Here is a 20,479-nt window from a genome sequence, read left to right on the forward strand (position 1 = left end):
GACTTAATTGACTAGTACGTATCATTAAAGGGAAGCTGAAGAGTCTGTCGAATTCAATAAGGCGCTCACATACGGATGCGGGAACCTTATAAACCATGTAGGTAAAATTTGGGTTTTTTTTGCAATTAGGAGCGACGTCATCGTCGGTTGAAATTGCTCTGTAGCTCCCCCCCCCCCCCCCCCCCCCCCCGTCGTATGCCGCGCGCTGCTGCTGACGCTGACGATGCGAGCGGAGACCGGAAACCGCGGTGTTGTGACGTCAACTCTAGTGTTTCGTTCCTTCGCAGCGTCCGCGACCGTGCCTGACCGCGCTTGTTTCTGCGTGCGTGCCATCGTAATCTGCTTCGATCGACCCTGCATTCCTTTGTTGGTGCGTCTGCGTGTATGTAGAGTGGTAGTCAACGTACGTGGTAGTCAACGTGAGTGGTAATCAACGTGAGTGGTAGTCAACGCGGTAGTCAACAGATGAAGGTCACTACACGTACTGCATGAACCTGGAAGCTTTTCACGCGTTTAAACCGTCTTTGTAGATTGCCGACAGCTTTGGACAGCGCACAAATGCCGACGATCGCATCCCCGCTTACGTTCTACGAGGAGGCATGCAGGAACACAACACTACAGTTGTTTGACCGGAAACGAGCTCACTAGATCGGCGAAAGATCGGCGAGATCACTAGATCGCTTCGCAAAAAACATACTAACCAAAGAGAATTTCCAACACGAGGAGATCCCAAGACTTTGCTTTCGTTAGCGTCGAAAGCACTGCTCGCACCAGCATCGTTTGCTTCTTCGAGAGGCCGGCTCTTCGCAATCGGCTCGTACATGTAGGGAGTAACGCCGAAGTCCTCAGAAAAACGCAGTCTCTCTAAATTTCCCATTACCGTCTCAGAAAAACAGCACCAAACTACCTGGCACCGCGCTTCATGTGTAGCGGCAGCGGTCGGTTACTAGTATTGACGTCACGAGGCGCCCGACCAATCACAGGCGGAAACGAGACGCGCGAGCTGGGCGTGGCCGCTGCTGCACTTTTCGTCGAAATAAAATATATTTGCGCAGTCATTCGCTCAATTTCGATACGATATTCGAATTCCGAGGGTTGAAAACCATTATGTACAGATGTTCACTCATTTTTTCTGGAAAACCTTTCAGCTTCCCTTTAACACCATGCATTGCGCCGTGGTTGCTCAGGTGGAGCAGTCACGGACGAATCAGCTCCCTTTCAAAGCACAACAAAAGCCTACTACTTTCGCTTCAATGTATTGGTTTCGATGTCGGTTGACGCCCCCCTCTACTCTAGGATTGCAGCTTCTGCAACATCGCAACGGCAATAAGTTCTTGACAGCTGTCCTCTTTGTGGCTCAGGAAGCCAAGATGGCAGCGAAAGGCTCTTTGCTGCTCACCAACAAGGTTGTACTGCTGGAACGCATCAGCACTCCAGTGGTTTATCTGATGGTGAGCTGTGTTCCACGTCGTATCAGTCACGACACCCTGATTGCTGCACTTGCCCCGTATAGGAAGTGCCGAGGCATTTCCGACATTGTTTTCAAAGACGTACAGGATCGACATAGGCAAAGGAAGCCGACTGGTCCAACTCGACATGGTAAAACCTCCACCAAATTATATCATGGTTGCTGACTTTCAGGTAATCCTTGAATACAAATGAATGAAGAGGACGTGCGCCAAGTGCGGCGCAGAAGGTCATTTCGGGCGTCCTCCACATCATCTCGATGCGCCCGATGTGTTATTTTCGGCCATGCGATAGTAGCGTGCAATGCGCGATGCAGACGTTGCAGACGTTGCAACGGCAAGCACGTCATTCATGACTTTGTATATTTTCAAGGACAGGATCGACATCAGCAAAGGAAGCCGACTGGTCAAACTCGACATGGTAAAACCTCCACCGAATTTCATAATTGTTACTGACTTTCAGGTAATCCTGGGATACAAATGAATCAAGAGGACGTGCGCCAAGTGCGGCGCAGAAGGTCATTTCGGGCGTCCTCCACATCATCTCGATGCGCCCGATGTGTTATTTTCGGCCATGCGATAGTAGCGTGCAATGCGCGATGCAGACGTTGCAGACGTTGCAACAGCAAGCACGTCATTCATGACTTTGTATATTTTCAAGGACAGGATCGACATCAGCAAAGGAAGCCGACTGGTCAAACTCGACATGGTAAAACCTCCACCGAATTTCATAATTGTTACTGACTTTCAGGTAATCCTGGGATACAAATGAATCAAGAGGACGTGCGCCAAGTGCGGAGCAGAAGGTCATTTCGGGCGTCCTCCACATCATCTCGATGCGCCCGATGTGTTATTTTCGGCCATGCGATAGCACCGTGCAATGCGCCATGCAGACGTTGCAACGGCAAGCGCGTCACTCTTGACTTTGTGCGACCACATTCGTATGCGACTGCAGTAACACCGCCAACATAAGCCCAACCACCTCTGAATACCCCTGAAACGGCAGCACAGGCGCCACCCACCGATCAAAGAAGAGAAAAAATGTGTACCGAACGTGCCGATGTCAGCGTCCGCCGATCCGAGAACCGCCGCGTCTTCTCCGCCTGCTAAGAAACCGATGAGAGGCTGCCTACTTAATGCCGTCGTCTGCCGCGGAAGAAGACGAGTCGTCGAGACAAGTTCTACAAAGCACAACTTGTATCGCTTTTATGTGAACAAGAGACCCGTAGGGTACTTGCAACGTCATAAACTATGTGTTTGTTCGAACTTTGAGGAGTGTTTGTTTGTTATCAAGAAGAAATATTAAAGCTTCGGATACCTTGTTTTTATTATATATAAACGATTTGCTACTTCACTGCTCTTCTAACAACCGTCTTTATGCTGATGACTGCGTTCTATATGAAGTGAGAAACTCTTCTAATGATCATTAGCGCCTTCAAGAGTCGTTTACAAGGTTTTGCGATTGGCGTAACACTTGGCAAATGGACATTAATTTCAATAAAACCGTTCTGATGTCTTTCTGCAACAAATTTCGCCCATCCCTTTTTAGTTACTCGTTCAATGGCCGTGCTGTTGATAAGGTTTCTGAGTATAAGTATCTTGGTGTAATTTTTACGCAGAACATGTCATGGTCTAAACACATTGATTACATATGCAGTGAAGCGCTAAAAAAATTAGGTTACTTGAGGCGAACGCTAACCCGATCTCCTAAAAATACAAAGTTACTAATGTATAAGTCTCTAATCGGCCCTGTTCTTGAATATGCATGTGTAGTTTGGAGCCCGCATAAGCAGTTAGAGATTAATAAGCTAGAAGCAATACAGAAAAGAGATGTGTGATTCATATGTCATCGTTACTATCGCGAGTTTTCGCCCTCTTCAACACTTTCTTCCTTCAACCTAAACACGCTCTCTTCTCGTCGCCGTGTCGAATCGTTAAAATTCTTGCATTGCATTGTCAATTCTTTGGTTAGGCTCTCAAATGATAATTATATTAACTTCGCGCCAGGATCATCAACGAGAAGACATCATGACCTAAACTTGATACCCAACTACGCACGTACTAAGATGTTCAAATTCAGCTTTTTTCCCCGCTCAATCGAAGACTGGAATTCATTACCTGGGTCCATTCGCTCATGCTCATCCCGAATTTTTGCAACCGCCATCCTAGATGCATAATCGTGCTCACCCATGCCCGGTAGCATTTGTATAACTTTTGGTGTAATTTCCATTCATCGGTGCTCTTTTGTAAAAGTGTTCACTTGTGTTTACCGCTGTATACTCCAATGCATTTTCTGTACCTTTTCTCAACCCACTCCTGCTATAGCGCAAATTGCGCTGCAGTATGTATAAATAAATAAATAGAAGAGAAGGTGGAGGTCAGCTTGCATAGCAGCTAACAGAAAACGCAGAAAAAGAGAACCTAACTTTGACAGTGCCTGAGAAGGATAAGAATAGTGTGAGTTGCTGGCTCCCAAACACAGCTAATGTGCGAGTACCTAGATCACTAGCGCGAGCGATACCATAGGCAAATGAGCTAGTATATACTCTCGCACTTCTGCAAATGCGTGTATGACACACTGACTAACTTCTGATGCCGAGGTACTACGGCTGGCTCGTACGTTCGCTCAGCAGGCAAAATGGTTGATCTGTTATTGAAAAAGCCATAATAGAATGTGACGCAGAGAGCTGTGTGAGCCGAGGTATCAAAATAATACTTTGGGATTTGGTTCTGAGAAGCATTTACACCGGAAAATATTTAATATTCACAGGTCTTGCGTGAAGAAATATTGGTATTTCGTGATAACCTACCGTAGCTGGTAGACAAAGAAGGAAATAATGTATAAGCTGTCTCCCACAAACCTGCAAGGCGTTTTAATGCGTCGGTTTTCTTTGACGAGCTCCCCAGCTCCGTCATGCTAAAAGTGTAATGCCTTGTATCTGCACAAAAGTGCGTAATTTGCAAAGTTAACAAATTTAATCGTTATGATAGTGTAAGTGTAGATGATTGAAAACGTTTAAGCGATAAGGAACAACATGAAGGAAAAAAAAAAATAAGAAGAGAATACCCATAGAGATACATAGGCTTCTTAGAAAATGCATGGGAAAGCTTATAGTAGGATGGTCCAACAGAAAGTTTAGGATAAGGCAACATAAATTAGGGGGTGGACTAACTTGAAACTTTAAGAGGGGCCTAACTTAAGCTTCGGAGTGTACCAACATAAATTTGGAGGCGGGGCAACTTCAATTTTGGGCGTTGGTCAACTAAAGTTTGGGGGTGGACCAACCTGAAATTTCCCGGCGGGGAAACTTGTAATCTCGGTGTGGGCAAGTTAAATTTGAGGTTGGGCCAAATTAAAATTTGGGGGCAGGCCAGCCTAAACTTGGAGATGGGCAAACTTATATTTAGGGACTGGCGAAGTTGAAATCTCGGGCTGGGACGATTTAAATTTGGAAGTGGGCCAAATTGAAATTTGTGCACAGGCCAACTTGAAGCTTGCAAGTGAGCCAATCTAAACTTAGGAGTAGGTCAACTTCAAGTTTGGGGCTGCGGGGGGGCCAACTTACATTTGGGTGTGGGCCAACTTACATTGGGGGATGGGTCAGCTTGGATTTCGGCGGAACCCGGCGCGATTTCTTAGGGGCTGTGGTGTTGGGCTGCTAAGCATGAGTTCGCGGGATCGAATCCAGGCCGCCGCGGTCGCATTTCGATGGGGGCAAAATGCGAAAACACCCGTGTACTCAGGTTTAGGTGCATGTCAAAAAACCCCAGGTGGCCCAAATTGCTGAAGTCCCCCACTGTGGCATGCCTCCTAATGAAATCGTTGTTTTGACACGTAAAACCCCATAATTTATTTAATTTCAAGGTGGGCCTACTTGAAATTTGGGATTGGCACGACTGAAATGTGCGGTTGAGCCAAATTCAAATTTGGGGGTGGATCTGCTTAAATTTTGGGATGGGCCAACTTGAAGTTCGGGTGTGGGCGAACTTCAGATTTCAGGATGGCGCTGAAAATCGATAACCGGATGAAGAGGGTGGTGCCGGCGTCTGCGATTGGTGCGCTTTCCCTTACTTAGCTTGAGGTAGCTGGTCGAAAATCACGGTGGCATGCAACGGAAAGTTAAGAATGCCGCTAAAACGGATCCCCAGCAATGAAAACTGGGCAGAGCGAGGTCGTCAACGAGCCGAAAGTGCTTGAAAACGTTACACGGCCACGCAGAAAGATTTATTGTACAAAAATAAACTCATGCTGTTCAGCAGGTGCGAGTAGCCAGTGCCTGAGTGATCGGCGGCAGCCATCTTTTATTCCTTTCGGAATGGGGCAACCTGCGGCTATTCAGAAAGAAATTCTGTTTTGTTCGGCATATTAATGCATCTTTAACGCGTACACGTTACTTTGACGCGGTGAGTTTTCCCGGTTTTGTGACGTCGCGTGAAAGGCAGGTGAAGTGGGTGCAACCCGAAAAGTTTTGACCAATAGCCGAGGGCTAATGGCGAAAAGGCGTCGAATAAGAAATAAGTATTTTTCTTTTGTTCGGTCAAATCATGCCTAATCAGCGTGTACATGTCATATCATATGGGGAGCGATCGCGGTTTTCGTGACGTCGCGTGATAGAAAGGTGGGGGTGGTCCAAAAAAGCTTTTGGCCAATCACGGAGGGCCGATTGCAGAAATGGAATAGAAAAATTTGGAATAGTTTTACGTTATAGCACCCCACGATTCGTCCCCAGCCACAACTGCAATCAAGAAGTCGTCACCCTCATTGTGGCACCGGATTAGATGAGTCAAGGTAGCGCCGAACTTCTCCATCTTCTGGCGGTGGTTCGAAAACTGAGGCATTCATTGCACATACGATAGCCCATAACCGAGATTTTCATGAGCTGTGGTGTGAACCGAACCATGACTCATGTTCACAGGTTCTGCCCGTTCATCGATGCTTATCCTCCGTTCTTGTCTAAGCTCATCAACCATTGCGATTGCGTTGGGGGTGACCGCACTGTGGCTTTGGCACAGTCTTGGATCGTCTTTGAAACTTTCATGTCCCTCTTTCAAGCGTTTCCTCCAAAGCTTCACAATGGCCTATGAAATGCACTGTTCAACGTACACGGCAGCCATACGACGACTAATTTCTTTTTGGGAAACACCTTCAGCTGTCAAAAACCTCACAACACTATGCTGTTAGACTTTTGGAGCGTCATTTAGGTCACGCAACCATATTCAACCCAGTGTATGTGAGCTGCAATTGGCGCCAAGAAAACACCCTCGGCTGATGTGGTTAAGATGGCGGATCAGCAGCAACACGCAGCAGCCAGCCTCTCGTGATCTTCTTCTTCCTTTCTCTTCTTTTATCCTTCCATAACAATATTGATTAGTTTACACAAACTTAGGCCTCTACCCGAGTCTCTTTCGCTAGCTCAGGGCTTTTTCACAACAAATTCTTGACGCTATACAGCAGGCGCCATCGAGCGAATGTACTGACTTCGATTTCTTATATTTTCATTATCTGCTTCAGAAAAGTGTCACAGACATTGCAAAAAGAAAAAGAAAGAATGATGTAAAAATCTACGCGATATGCTCACGGTACCCGGCCAGTAATGCTTGCGAGGTGGAAGCGAGTGAATATGTTCTTCACAGAGCGAGACAGCACGAACAACGCCGAATGTTGAAATTCGAGCCCAAAAACGTTACGTAATAAACAGCTAGCCGCCTCACCGAACTTTCTTCTCATTGTCCACATACAGCTTCCAAGATAGATCTGGTATTATTCATCGTGTCATTATTGACGCATATTGGTTGTACCTCGAAGATAAAACCGTCAAGCGAACCCTATCTAGTGTTACTTAGAATAGACATGATGAAATACGCACCTAGGGTTTAATTTTGAACTTGCACATTGTTTGCCTTTTACTTCGATTTTGTACGTGCTGGTTATTGGCTCCCGAATACGCCACCATTTCCGCCACGGGGTATTTGCCAGGAGGGACAGTTGACTGAGAGGCAAGGAGGGAAAAAATTTAACACAAACTTCAAGAAGAAGTCGGCCGTAGGGAGTTCAAGAAAATAGGAGTACTGAGATACAGACAGTGAAGAAGTTGGCCACATTTGCGTGATTAGCGTTATGTTCGCATAGCAGCTGCCTAAATGTTTCCGTAAAGATACAAAAATGGTCCCTTATCTATGTTGCGAATGTGGTTGCACAGCGAAGCTGTAAGCGACGCGACTAGAACGCTTAACCATTGCGAGGTAGGTTGAATTTATTCACGTGGTGACATTCACATGTACGTGCGCCGACAGAAGTGGTACACTCCACGCAGCGGGAGCCGGAGCAACGGCAAACTGCATCTCAACGCCATCTACAGGCAGCATCTGGGATCGCGACAGCCAATGGGTGCCCTTTATTATCTGCAGGCATGCCGCTTGACTCGTGTGTCAATGTAGATGGCGTCGCGATGCAGTGTGCCGCTGTTCCGACTCCCACTGTGTGGAGTATACCACTTTTGTCGGCGTCTGTACATTACCTAATTATTAACATAAGATGTTTCGGCGGCCTGCCATTTGGCTTGCGGCGCTATTTCGTGCACCTACAAAGAGTCGACCAGAGGGAAGAAAAATTCGCTGCGCCTCTTTTGCACGCTACTTTTCAGGAGTCCTCGCTATAGGTGGCCTTTGCGCAGTACTGTCACAGCGCAAATGAGTAGCTAGGCGGGTTCTTCTTTTACATACAAAGTCGTAGTTGCGTCACTCACTCTTGCGCATGCTAGAGTCAAGCTGCCGTAGCCGTGGCAGCTTGTGCAACAGTGAATTTTAGCGGGAAACGTAGGCGGGAAGCGCTACGTGCTTCGCATTGCATGCAGGCGCCGGAGCACCTAATCATCAATTATGTGATTTGGATGCTTCTTTAGAACTTGTTCTTTCTCGAAACGCATGCTGTTCTGTATCTTGTATGCATGATTTCAAGGAATGTATGCACTGTTAGCTTTACTTTGCGAGTGCTTGTACCCTCTGCCTTGTGAGGGTATGAGCCATTGCATTTGGGGGTGTGCGTCACAGATGATGATAAGTATCTCTCGACGTTACCGCGCGAATAAATTCCGAGATTCTAGCCGTAGACAACTTCACTGTAAAAAAACTTCGCCTGTGACCGATTACCATATCTCAGTAGGATCGGCAGATCTTCTTTTATTCACTTTCTTGCCCGATTCGGCTTGATCAACAAAAGAAGAGAAGGAAGAGGTGTCGGGCCGCGCAGGGCTATCGTGACCGCCGCCTTTTCGCCGGGCCGCGCCGCCGATCGGGGCTCCCGCCTGGCCTTCCCGGGGCAAGGGACCACCGCCGCCGAGGAGGATGTCGGCGAAGGGGGGGAGCATAACTGCCGCGGAAGGCGAGAAGCCACGCAAGTCGTCCAAGTCGCGTGACAGTGGCAGCAAGGAAAGCCGCAGGAAATCTTCGGAGACGGAAAAGTCGGGCAGCCACGACAAGAGCGAAGAAAAGAGCTCCAAGGGCAAGGACAGCAAGCACAAGGACAGCAAGCACAAGGACAGCAAGCACAAGGACAGCAAAAGCAAGGATAGCAAAATCAAGGACAGTAAAAGTAAGGATAGTAAGGACAAGGGGAGCAAGACTCCCGACAAATCTGGCGAGAAGAGCCACGAGAAGTCGGGGAGCAGTAAGAGCAAGATCAGCAAGACTAGCAAGGCGAGTGACAAGACTGCTGACAAGTCTGGCGAGAAAAGCCATGAGAAGTCGGGGAGCAAGACCGACAAGTCGGGAGAGCGAAGCCATGAAAAATCCGGTAGCAAGATAGAGAGGAGCAAAAGTGGTGAGCACAGTCACGAAAAGTCCGGAAGCAAGACTGATAAGAGCGCAAGCAAGACTGAGAAAAGCGGAAGCAAGAGCGATAGCAAGAGTGGAAGCAGAAGTGGGGAAAGGAGCCACGAGAAATCCGGAAGCAAGACGGAGAAAAGCAAAAGCGGCGATCAGAGTCACGAGAAGTCCGGAAGTAAGACCGAGAAGAGCAAAAGCGGCGACCACAGTCACGAGAAGTCCGGAAGTAAGACCGACAAGAGCAAAAGCGGCGACCACAGTCATGAGAAATCCGGGAGTAAGATGGAGAAGAGCGGAACCAAGAGCGGAGAAAAAAGCGGCAGCAAGTCAGTAAGCAAGAGTGATGAAAAAACTGGTGAGAAGACCAGCAAGAGCAAAAGCACGAGCCAGGAGAAAAGCAAGGAGAGCCAAAAGAGCAAAGGCAGCATGAAGGAAGGGGACAAGTCCCAAGAGAAGTCCCAGGAGAAGTCGCAGAAGTCACAGGACAGGAGCGGCGACAAAAGTCACAAAAGCGGCGGCACCCCGAAGGAAGGCAGCGGCGGCAGCCAACGCGAAGGAAGCCAGCAACAGCAGGGCGACGGCCGAGACCAGGTGATGGGTGTCGACAGGGGCCTGGAAGGCATCAACCAGCTTCCAGAGATGCATGCGCTGCGACTGATGTATGAGAACGCGCTGCTCACCGTGCGCAACAGGCAGCTGCAGTGGCTCAACTCCGAGCTCAAGCAAGAGCACCTGATCACGCTGCAGCGGGTGGGCCAACTGCGGAAGCGACGCGGCGTGTACACGGGGCCGTCGGCCATCATGGTCGACCGAGCCGTGTCTGCGATGTTGCTTGCCGGCGAGGCCGGTGCAGGCCTTGGCGGCACCGCTGCGACCGGCGAGTCATCGGGCGCGGCGCGCTTCGACGACTCGCGCTATGCCAACTTGCCGTCAGTCGTGGTCAACATCGAGGACAAAGGGATCTCGGCGCAGGATGACAGCTTGTACGCCTTCGGACGGATGGCGAAAAGCACGAGGAAGTGCAAACACATGGCCGGCCCGCACGACGACATCAATTGGGAGGACCTGCAGGCACGTCTCCTGCCGGCATTCTACACGTTCTGATCGGCTCGACCATCCGCCTCCCCGCGGGTGACGCCTATATGCCCCGATACCGGAAGGTCGTCGTAGTGCGATAATTTAAGCATAACGAGGCGGCCCGGCTTCATGAACGCACGGTCAAGGACCCTTGTGTGGTGTACTTAGGCACGAGTCATCGGCAAATCTTGCGTGCTGCAGAAGTTAGCCCCTGGCCACGGTTGCTTCCTCAGCTACCCTCCAATTTTCTGAGCTCGGTGTTGTGCGAGAAGCTGCATAATATAATATTATGGCCACGCATATTATTTACGTATTGGTCAATTGTTCGCCTAAATTCGATCAGAACCATAGCGTGCATATTTTCCGCAGATTTTAACGCTAAAGCTTTGAGGAAAGCTGTGCTCTGCAGTACAAGCTGTACAAGCTGCAGCTATTGTAAGTCTGGAAGCTGTTGTTAACGTCAGAGAATCCGATATGCAATATTTAATGTAATTCTTATCACAGAGGATAATAGCTGTTTCAGTTCAGAAGCAGCGCTAGTAATATATCCGGGAAATTGTTCAAAGCGCTAATGCAAGAAGTTTGCTTGAAAAAAGAAATTGACCCCTGTTACCCATCGTATACATGAGTGAACAATTTATACGATGATTTAGAATATCTGAATGACGAACTTTTCAGAGTCCCTGCATTAAAATATGTTGAAACCTGAGACGCAAGAGTGTGTTTAAAGGCATTCATGTAGTACTTACATGAACGCCGAGTACAGCCACGCCTAATGAATGAGGTGCAAACGGGAACACATCATTTCTGATCTGTTACGACACATGTCACAGCCTAAACAGAACAGTAGATATTGGAACAAGAACATTGTTGAAACGGTTGTTTGAAGTAGTCAACTTGCGTCTTCTGCTACACACAGCGGCACATGGAAGCTACACAGGAAGAGGTTAACAGGAGTGTGCGTGACCGACATAAGCTGGCAAAAGGAATAAAAGAGCAGACTAGCTGACGCGGCGGTTCTAACCCACATTTACAAGAACTCTCACTACACGTTTGCAATGTACGTTCACCTCGAGCACAAGACGTAGAATGCCGTCCTTCTTTACGTAACCTTCGGTTACAACACGGCAGTGCAAGAAAAAATGCAAATGACGCCATTTAAGCTAGAATGAAACCCGCGATGATACAGAGGTTACCCTGTGGCACATCACCGTGACGTCTTCGCAAACATATAATGCGCCGGAAAAGCCGGACAGCTGGGCCACCCGCGTATCAAAAACGAGCAAAGTACCCTCAGCCGACGCGAAAAATGTTTACCGACGCTACGAGGACGCTACTGGACTATGAGGTCGTGCCAGACGGCGTTACGCGATCACGGCGGCGCCGCTCACGACCTGAAGTATTCTATGTTGTGCGCCTTAAGCCGTTCTACCAGCGCTATCTTTGGGACTTCATTTTCTTTCTGTGTGTGTAAATGCGTTAATCTTCTTAGCCACCATGTGCTTTTATTTTTCGCTCTGTGTTGTATTACTGACATCGCGATAATGCATTTCAAGACGGAGGGCATGGACACCCCAGCTTGTTTGTCTTTTTCCATGGACCAGTGGCTAGCTGGCACCCGATGATGGGGTGAAGTTCGCCGCACACCAAACGCAGTATTTGTTTCGAGAAACGAAAGTGACGCCGGAATTCGCCTTCTGCCATTTCTTCAAACGCGTTTCGCAGCTCCACTGCTGTCGTTCCTCCTAAAGCAACGCCAATGCAACAACCGAAGTTCCCATCGCAAGCGCCATTTTCTCTAATTAAACTATGGACTGGATCCGAACGTGCCATTCTGCGGCCGAAGCCGCCGTTTGTATCCGATCTAATCCACGAGACGCGCCATACGAAGCCGGTCTCGTAACGAGCGTATGATCGCTCCAAACTTGCCAACTCCCGTCCAGTTCGGCGCCTAGCAGACGAAGTGCTCGGTTGCAGGGTGATGGACAGGAGCGTGTCGTCATTTTGACATCGCCAAAAACATGACCACGCCCGGCGGCGGGCGACGTCGGCGTGGAGTAGGCCAATTGCGCGCGCCGATGACCGAACGAACGTGCTGAACGCAGCTCTAGATGCGCCTTTTGATATTTTTGTATCTGAAGTCTCTAGAATGTTATCGCTGGTTCTATCTATTGGCTATGTTGTCACCAAGCCCTGTTTAATCAGAGTGCATGTGCAAGGCGAATTTCTTTTGTACTACGTTCTAGAACTCACGCGAGAACCAGCGAATATGCTGGGAGGTTGAGGGAGCCATGTTTACATAGCCGATGCACCTGATCCACAGATCAGATTTTCGACGAATGACGCATGTGCTCATCGCTACCACTGTACTGAGATTTACTTGTTTTGGAAAGCATAGGTTCGCCCAATAAATAGTTCTTTACCTGACTTGCGTCGGACCACCACGGTGGTTCACCGTCACTACAACATGGCAATAGAGAGTTTTAGATAGCGTTTGTCGCCTTACGTACGGTAAACGTAAGCATCTTCACCATACGTTACGGTGCGTGTGCCTTTAAGAATGTTAGTTTACCGTACGAGAGCGCAAACATAAGGAATACGGTAAAGAGCAGGGCACCGTCTGGTGCCTCGAGCGAAACTTATTCAAGCCAACACAATCCATTAGCAATCATCCTGTTGTGGATATGCGGACGCGTCTCGTGAGGACTACGGAGGCCGGAAATGCCAAACGATCGATCTCAGAAATAGGACGCGCTATGCGTTTATAACTAATGTTTCAGGTTAATTTAGAGGAAGCGAAATGTGTAGTGACCGGAGTTGTAGTGACCAGACCCGCGGCCATAGCGCACGGCAATGAAGACACAGTAGCCGCTGTGAGGGGCGTAGGCACCCTGACCACACAGGTCATATGCTCTGCTTTTTATTGTACATCGCGCGCCCCCTGGTGGCGTCAGAGACCACACTTCCTCCCCCCTTAACACCACAGGTTAACAGCATATAAGCAGTTACAGTCCAAGGAGAAAACCGAAGCACCGGACGGCGTTGCCTAGTGCTCCGACGAAGCCGAGGCGTGGAAGGAGGCGGTGAGCAATCGGTGCGTGTTCATATTATGGTGTTACTGATCTCCAGCTGATAGGACTCGCCGCATAGTAGTAGTTGACCCTCCAAGCTTGTCATTGCTTTGGGTAAACCACTGTCAGTTGTACCTCCGCTCCCTGAAGATAAAGTCAAAAGTGGTCCCGAGCGTGCGGTAGAAGGGCTGGAGCACCAACGCTTGTGCTGGTCGGGCATCGACTGTGGCCTTACATGGTCGATATGCCAGGTTCATTGTCGCCCATCATCCAGTTGTAGCTCACCCGTGAATTGTGTTGCCTGGTGACTACAGCCCGAATCCAGCTCGGACCTGGCCGAGAATTCCTGGTGAATATTCTGTCTCCTGGTTGTGCTGGCACCCTCGGCTTCGTTCTTTGATCGTACTCCATCTTCTCAGCGAGTTGTTTTTGGAGGACTACTTTCCTTAGATCCAGCCGCAGCAGATCCAATGCAGTCCTGAGCCTCCGTCCCATCAATAGCTCGAATGGGCCACACCCGTAGACCTCATGAGGTGACGACCTATATGATAAATGCATTCGTGCTATTTGTGCACGAAGGTCACCTGGGCAAACTTTCTGTAATTTTACTTTCATAGTTTGAACGACTCTCTCCGCCGCACTATTAGAAGCAGGGTGATTGGGTAGTACTAGCATCATCTTCACGCCGTTCTTCTTCAAGAATGTCTCGTACGCTTCACTCGCGAATGCGGGTCCATTGTCCAATAGCACCATGTCTGGGAGGCCCTGATTCGCAAACATGACCCGCAAGCGTGCAATTGTTCATTCCGCTGAGGGTGATGAAGCGGGAAAAACTTCTATCCATTTGGAGAATGCATCAATTGCAAAAAAGATAAGAATTCTGCTAAGGTTCCGCATAGTCCACGTGGATCCTTGACCAGGCCCTGTCTGGGAACGGCCACGGCCTCATAGGCACTGGTTTCAATGGTATCTATTGTTGTTGGCAGACGAAGCACTCTTGAACCGTGGTTACGATGTCGCTGTCGAACGACGGCCACCACACATGACTTCGGGTGATGGCTTTCATTTTTGTGGCCCCAGGGTGGTTCTCGTGTTGTAAATTAAGGACTTCCCCTTGGATGCTGGAGGGTACCACAACTCGATTTTCCCAGAGCACACAGTTCTGATGCACACTCACCTCAATGAATCAGGACACGTATGCCCCCCCTCCCCTCTAATGTCAAGTCGTGCACATGAACAGACAATAAATCATGTAACACTCTTGACAACACAGAATCTCTTCCAGTGGCTTCTGCAACCACCTTTGATGAACGGACACGGGGATGGACACCTTCAAGCATGAATACCTCTGCAGGCGCCCCTGGAGAACTATCAGTTTTTGGCAAGCCAAGACCACTCAACCTATCTACATTGGCTATCAAGCCTCCATGCCTATAGCTCAAACTGTAGCTGTACCCTGCCAGCAACGACGCCCAGCGAAGAAGCGTCGGTGATCATGTTTCCGGACTATGCCTTTCAGAACATAACAGGCCCAACAAGGATTTGTGGTCGGTAGCCGCTTCAAACTTCCGTCCCCGGAGATACTGCCTGAACTTTGTGGTACCAAACGCGCGACCAAGTGCTTCTTTATCCAATTTGCTGTAATTCTTCTCAACGGCCGTGAGGCTCCTTGATGCAAAGGAGCCTCATGGTCTTCTCCAGTAGGCTCTCTCTGTGCCAGGACTGCCCCCAGGCCACGAGGGGGAGCATCAGTGATCAACACCGCGGAATTGGAGGGGTCATAATGGGCCAAGACACGGGCGGATGCGTGCAGCACCCTGGCTTTTCATGAATGCACATTGCTCAACCGCCATCCAGCGTCACTTCGTTCTAGCGTTAAGCAAGCCGTTCAATGGCTGCAGTACACCTGACAGGTTGGGGAGAAACTTTCTATAGATGTTCACCAAGCCCAAATATCTTTGCAACTCTTTCACATCTCGAGGTTCGGGAGCATTGTCTACTGCTTCAGTCTTGGCGGGTTCGGGATGTAGCCCAGCAGCACTTATTACGAGGCTCAAGTACTGGACCTCACGCAACAAAAACTCGAATTTCACAAGTTTCAACTTAAAGCCCACCTCTTGCAAGCGCTTTAGTATCTTCCAGGCGTTTGCCCAATGTTCGTCATCAGTGCATGTTACCAAGATGTCATTGAAGTAAACTGCGACATGATCAAGACCTCCCAGGAAGTTTTCCATTTCCCGTTGAAATATGGCTGGGCCTGTATGTCTCATGTATTGAAACAAGCCCTTGGGGGTATTGACAGTGACGAACTCATGTGACTCTTCTTCCAGCTCGATCTGCTGGTAGGCGTCCTTTAGGTCTACCTTTATGAACCCTACTCCTCCCTGGAGCTTTGTGAACAATTCATCTATGCGTGGCACGGGATACGTTTCCACAAGTGCTATGCGATTTACAGTCAGCTTGAAATCGCCGCATATGCGCAACTGCCCATCTTGATTTCGCACTGGAAGGACAGGTGCAGGCCATCTGGCAGTGTTCACTGGTTTGACAACGCTTTGGTAGAGCAGTCTCTGCAACGATTTCTAAAACTTGTTTTTCAAAGCAAAGGGAACCATCGGGGCTTAAAGAATGTGGGTTTGGCGTCTGGCGGCACCAAGATGCGAGCCTTAACCCCACGGAACGTGCTTACACCATATGAAAACACCTCTTGAAAATGGTCCACAGCTTCTTCTGCAGATGACACAGACAAAATAGATTCCGGCTTGCCGATTCCCAACAGGAATTCCTTCATCCAGCTTCTACCAAACAACACTGGGGCCCTATAACGTAAAACTATTCCAATATGTTTTTATTCCAATCTCCTGACGTCAAATTTGCGTAACCGCAAACGCAAGCATCGGGCGGTGACACGCAGGGTTGTCTGAGCTGACCAATGAAGCGCTCTCCTCGTTTGTAGGAGGTCACTGTCGTTTGTTTTAAAAACGAATGACATTGCCTACACTGAGGGGCTTGTCTTATCTAATTGGCAGAGAAGAGGCGAGGAGCACGCTCAAGTGGAGAGGGATTCGATGGGGCCGAGCCAGTGCACTGAAAATCGATAACCGGATGAAGAGGGTGGTGCCTGCGTCTGTGATTGGTCCGTCTGTGATTGGTCCGCTGAGCAAACTCGGAGTTACAATGATGACGGCAGAAGGACTGCGACAAAATGTCGACGATGGTATGACAACGAATGCATCATGACGATGGTGCGATGACGATGCAGTGAAGACTTTGTCGGGACAACCCGATGAGGACAATGGGATGATGACGAGTCTATCATTAGAATGGCGTGCCAATGAATATCATGAAAGCTGCATGGAGACGACGTGACGATGACGACATGACTACAATTGTATGACGAAAACGGCATGACGATGGTCGGACGTCGAAATAAGCGTGATGACGATAAACGACCCCGAAGTGATCCTGACGACAGTAAGACAATGGAACTATGACGACGCAGTGAAGATGCATGATAACGCATATGATGACAATGCAGTGGCGACGATGGCATGGTGACGGCATGAGGACAACGGGGTGACGAGTGTATGATCACAATGACGTGACGATGACTGTTACACAAAACTTGCATGATTGCGATGGCGGGATGACAATGGCATGAAGAGAGTCGGATGACAAAGCTGGTAAGACCATGACAGATGAAGCGAGAATAATGACAATGACACTACCAAGACGTCCTGATAACTATGGTAAGACAAAGTAGGAGGGATGGTATTGTCTATGTTACGAAGCCGCAATGACAACAACGGCACGACAGCAGCAGCATTATCACGATTGAATGACGAGAGCACGATTGCATCAGAGTGACAAACAAACCTTCGACAGTCACCATTGGATGGGTTCTGCCGCAATTTTTTTATGCAATGATTATTATGAGAGACGGCACATAACCACTCACACATACGCAGCAACTCAAATTTGCCTCAACATTGTAGGGTGGCGCATTCCCAGTGGCTAATACACTTCTACTCAACTTCGCTTCAAAGAGGTTCACTCAACAGTAGGACATGCAATGTGGCACTTACCTGGTGGCCCAATTTGGCGTGGAAGATTTTCATGGATGGATGGTACATACTCAATGACACGTGCTCAGCGACCCAACTTCACGTGAGAGGGTCGTTGCAAAGTATCATATATCCAGCAGCACATACCCAGGGAACCACGCCAGTGTCGAAATGGTTCACTGAAGAGCACCACATAGCCAGAGCTACGTAGCCAAAGACAGCGTTCGGTCCGGCGGTTGCTGTTCGACCCCTTTCCAGCCGCCTGATGTTCTATCAATTTGAGCATGCACTACCCAAGTTACAAAACCTGGCGGGAAAGAGGTCAACGGTGGATCCACATAGATACATAAATACAAAGAGCCATACCGTAAGCTGCGTGAACGTCTTAAATAATCATAATACGGTTACAAAATAAGCAGTCTTAAACTGCACTTACTCCTCCCTCGCCAGGTGTGATACAATACAATGCCGTGCGCAGATACACTGCCCCCTTGTCACCAAGTTTGCTCAGGAACACATCGTCTTAGAAAGGCGTCTCCTGGAGGTTGAATTCCCTTCATCGCTTATGAGGATTACAGTATCCGCATGCCATACGTAAATCACGAAACTTATTGGAACATCAGCAGATACTCCAATTGGCGATCCAGGGTCTTCCAGAATGCCGACTGATGCCAACGACGCAGCATACCTTGTTGTAATCAATGCACCTCCCTTTAAACACCGTGGCCGGTTCTCTGTACCTAGTATCCTGGGGTGCTTTAGTTGGCATCTTCATTGTAATGGCTATCTATCAAGCCGCAGCGCTCAACGCAGTGGTTTCGTACTCTCATGTCACATTGGCACAGCATTCTATGGGACTGGCCAGAAATGGGCAAGTACCAATATGATATACTCAGTTACGCAGTTGTCCGTTAAGGTCCATACCTAGTGGCCCCATACCCGTTGACCCAAAGTATCTTCTAGGTCAGAAGCGAATGATCGATATAGCCACAAGGTGCATCGTTCTGCTCAGGTACTTCAGAAGCTGCCGCCTTCTTTCTCCTAGTCACACTTCTCACCTCACCACCCACTCTTACCTACTTCGAATGATGCCTCTACAGATATGCTTCAGCGTCGCCAGGATCGGGTAATTGCTTATGCCACCCGCCTCCTATCCGAATTGGAGCACGTCTATTTAATCACGAAACGGGAATGCCTTATTGTTGCCTGCGCGGTTGCAAAATTCCGATCCTACCTCTACGGTCGACCTTTCTCCGTCATCACTGACTATTACGCTCTGCCAGATTTGATACCTAAAAGACTCTATGGGCAGGCTTGGTCGATGTGCTTTAAAACTCAAAGAGTACTCGAAGTTGGTGGTTTACAAGCCCGACTTGTAAAGTCAGATTTTTAAGACGATGGCAGTGTGGCCATGATAGTGAGACGATGACAGTTTGTCGCGTTAGTCTGTTGATAACTGTGACCCCTCTAATACTCAGAGTGCTGCTTGCGGTTTCTCTGTGTCCCATCTCCTCTGTATCGCCGAGGAGCAACGTCTTGGCGCCTACATCGAATTACTCAACGATGGTTCGAACGCTCTGCGTCCGATGCTATTCTACGACTCTTGGACCTCCGCGACGGTACTTTGTACCGTCCTAATCTTCATTGCAAGGTTCAGTCCTTGTACTTGTCATTCTTAAGCACCTAGGCTGAGCCGTTCTAAGAGAGCTACACGACGCACCAGTTGCGGGATCGGGACACCTCGGCGTTTTTCGAACCTATAGTACGGCGGTGTTTTTTCTACCCGTGTCTTACGCTTTCTATACCGTGTTATGTCGCCACTTGTGACCTATGTTAATTAACTTCAGGAGAAGCCATCCCTGCTCCACGATGGCTGCCTGCAGCTGCTTGGCATCCCGGTGGAACCCTTTAATTATGTCGGCTTAGACCTCGGAGAACATACATAACAGATGATACACATCGTACTACACGTGTATATTATACATCGAAGAACAAGTCCGCTGCTGTCACTGCAGATTTTGCGACGCACAACGCGATAACGCGCGCCCTTCCTACCAGTTGCACAACTTATGATGCGGACTTTCTCCCACATGATGTTATTTTGATGCAAGGTGCTGCATGTCAAACACTCACAGAGCATGGGCGTGTGTTTTTGTCTAAATTAATTTATGGCATCATGCGTGTTCGCTAATACACCGTAGACTTACAACTTCCTACTATCTACAACCGAAAGACTTCACTGAGCGCTTGAGTCGAACCCTCATAGACATGCTATCAAAATTCTTTTTCAGCCAACCACCACGACTGCGACTTTTGTCTACATTACAGTACCTTTACTTACAGCACCTCTCGTCTCGAAACTGCTGGCTATTTCCCCTTCTATCAGTTGTATGGTCTAGAACCGACGCTACCGGCACTACGCTTTTATCGACCATGGCATTAACTAGCGATTATGCACGTGCACTGGTCAACTGACAAGCGCACCTTAAAAATCCGCACCATTTCCGCACCGTGCAACACGGGTCGAGTGGTTCCACGCACAAACGATGCTCCACAGCTGCAAACTCGAATCACGCTGCAAGTGCAGTGCAGCCTCGAGAGAGTGCATCTATGAAAAGTAACAGCGCCAGTCACATAGGAGGTGTGGGCTTGAGGTTTATTCTCGTGGCAATGCATGTACAGGGGTCTCAGAACGAAAAGCCACGAAAAGCGCCTTGAAATTGTTCAAAGCACGAGAAAAGCCACACCAAATAGCAGCAAAGGACATCTGCACCAGTACTCATTAAAAAGCATCAAATAAGAGACATCTATCCACACTTCACACAAATCATGTGACAATTGGAATCTTACATGGTGATAAATAGCTTTAGGCTGACAGCTTATACAGGCAAAGCCAGTATTTATTTACTTTGTAGGTAAGTGATAGTGATATAAGTGTTACAATAGAGAAAAGTGAATCACCACAACATATTGCAAA

The 20,479-nt window shown here is 48.5% G+C and overlaps 1 protein-coding gene across 1 annotated transcript; it reads left to right on the forward strand.

Moving 5' to 3' along the window:
• The first annotated feature begins 8,710 nt into the window (after window positions 1-8,710).
• On the forward strand, window positions 8,711-10,667 carry LOC126534626 (uncharacterized). Its single transcript, XM_050181896.3, has one exon. The coding sequence runs from the start codon at window positions 8,811-8,813 to the stop codon at window positions 10,392-10,394; it is 1,584 nt and encodes a 527-aa protein (XP_050037853.1). The 5' UTR covers window positions 8,711-8,810; the 3' UTR covers window positions 10,395-10,667.
• Window positions 10,668-20,479: the final 9,812 nt, after the last annotated feature.

The sequence above is a fragment of the Dermacentor andersoni genome, chromosome 7, assembly GCF_023375885.2.
Source record: "Dermacentor andersoni chromosome 7, qqDerAnde1_hic_scaffold, whole genome shotgun sequence".
NCBI classification, from domain to species: domain Eukaryota; kingdom Metazoa; phylum Arthropoda; class Arachnida; order Ixodida; family Ixodidae; genus Dermacentor; species Dermacentor andersoni.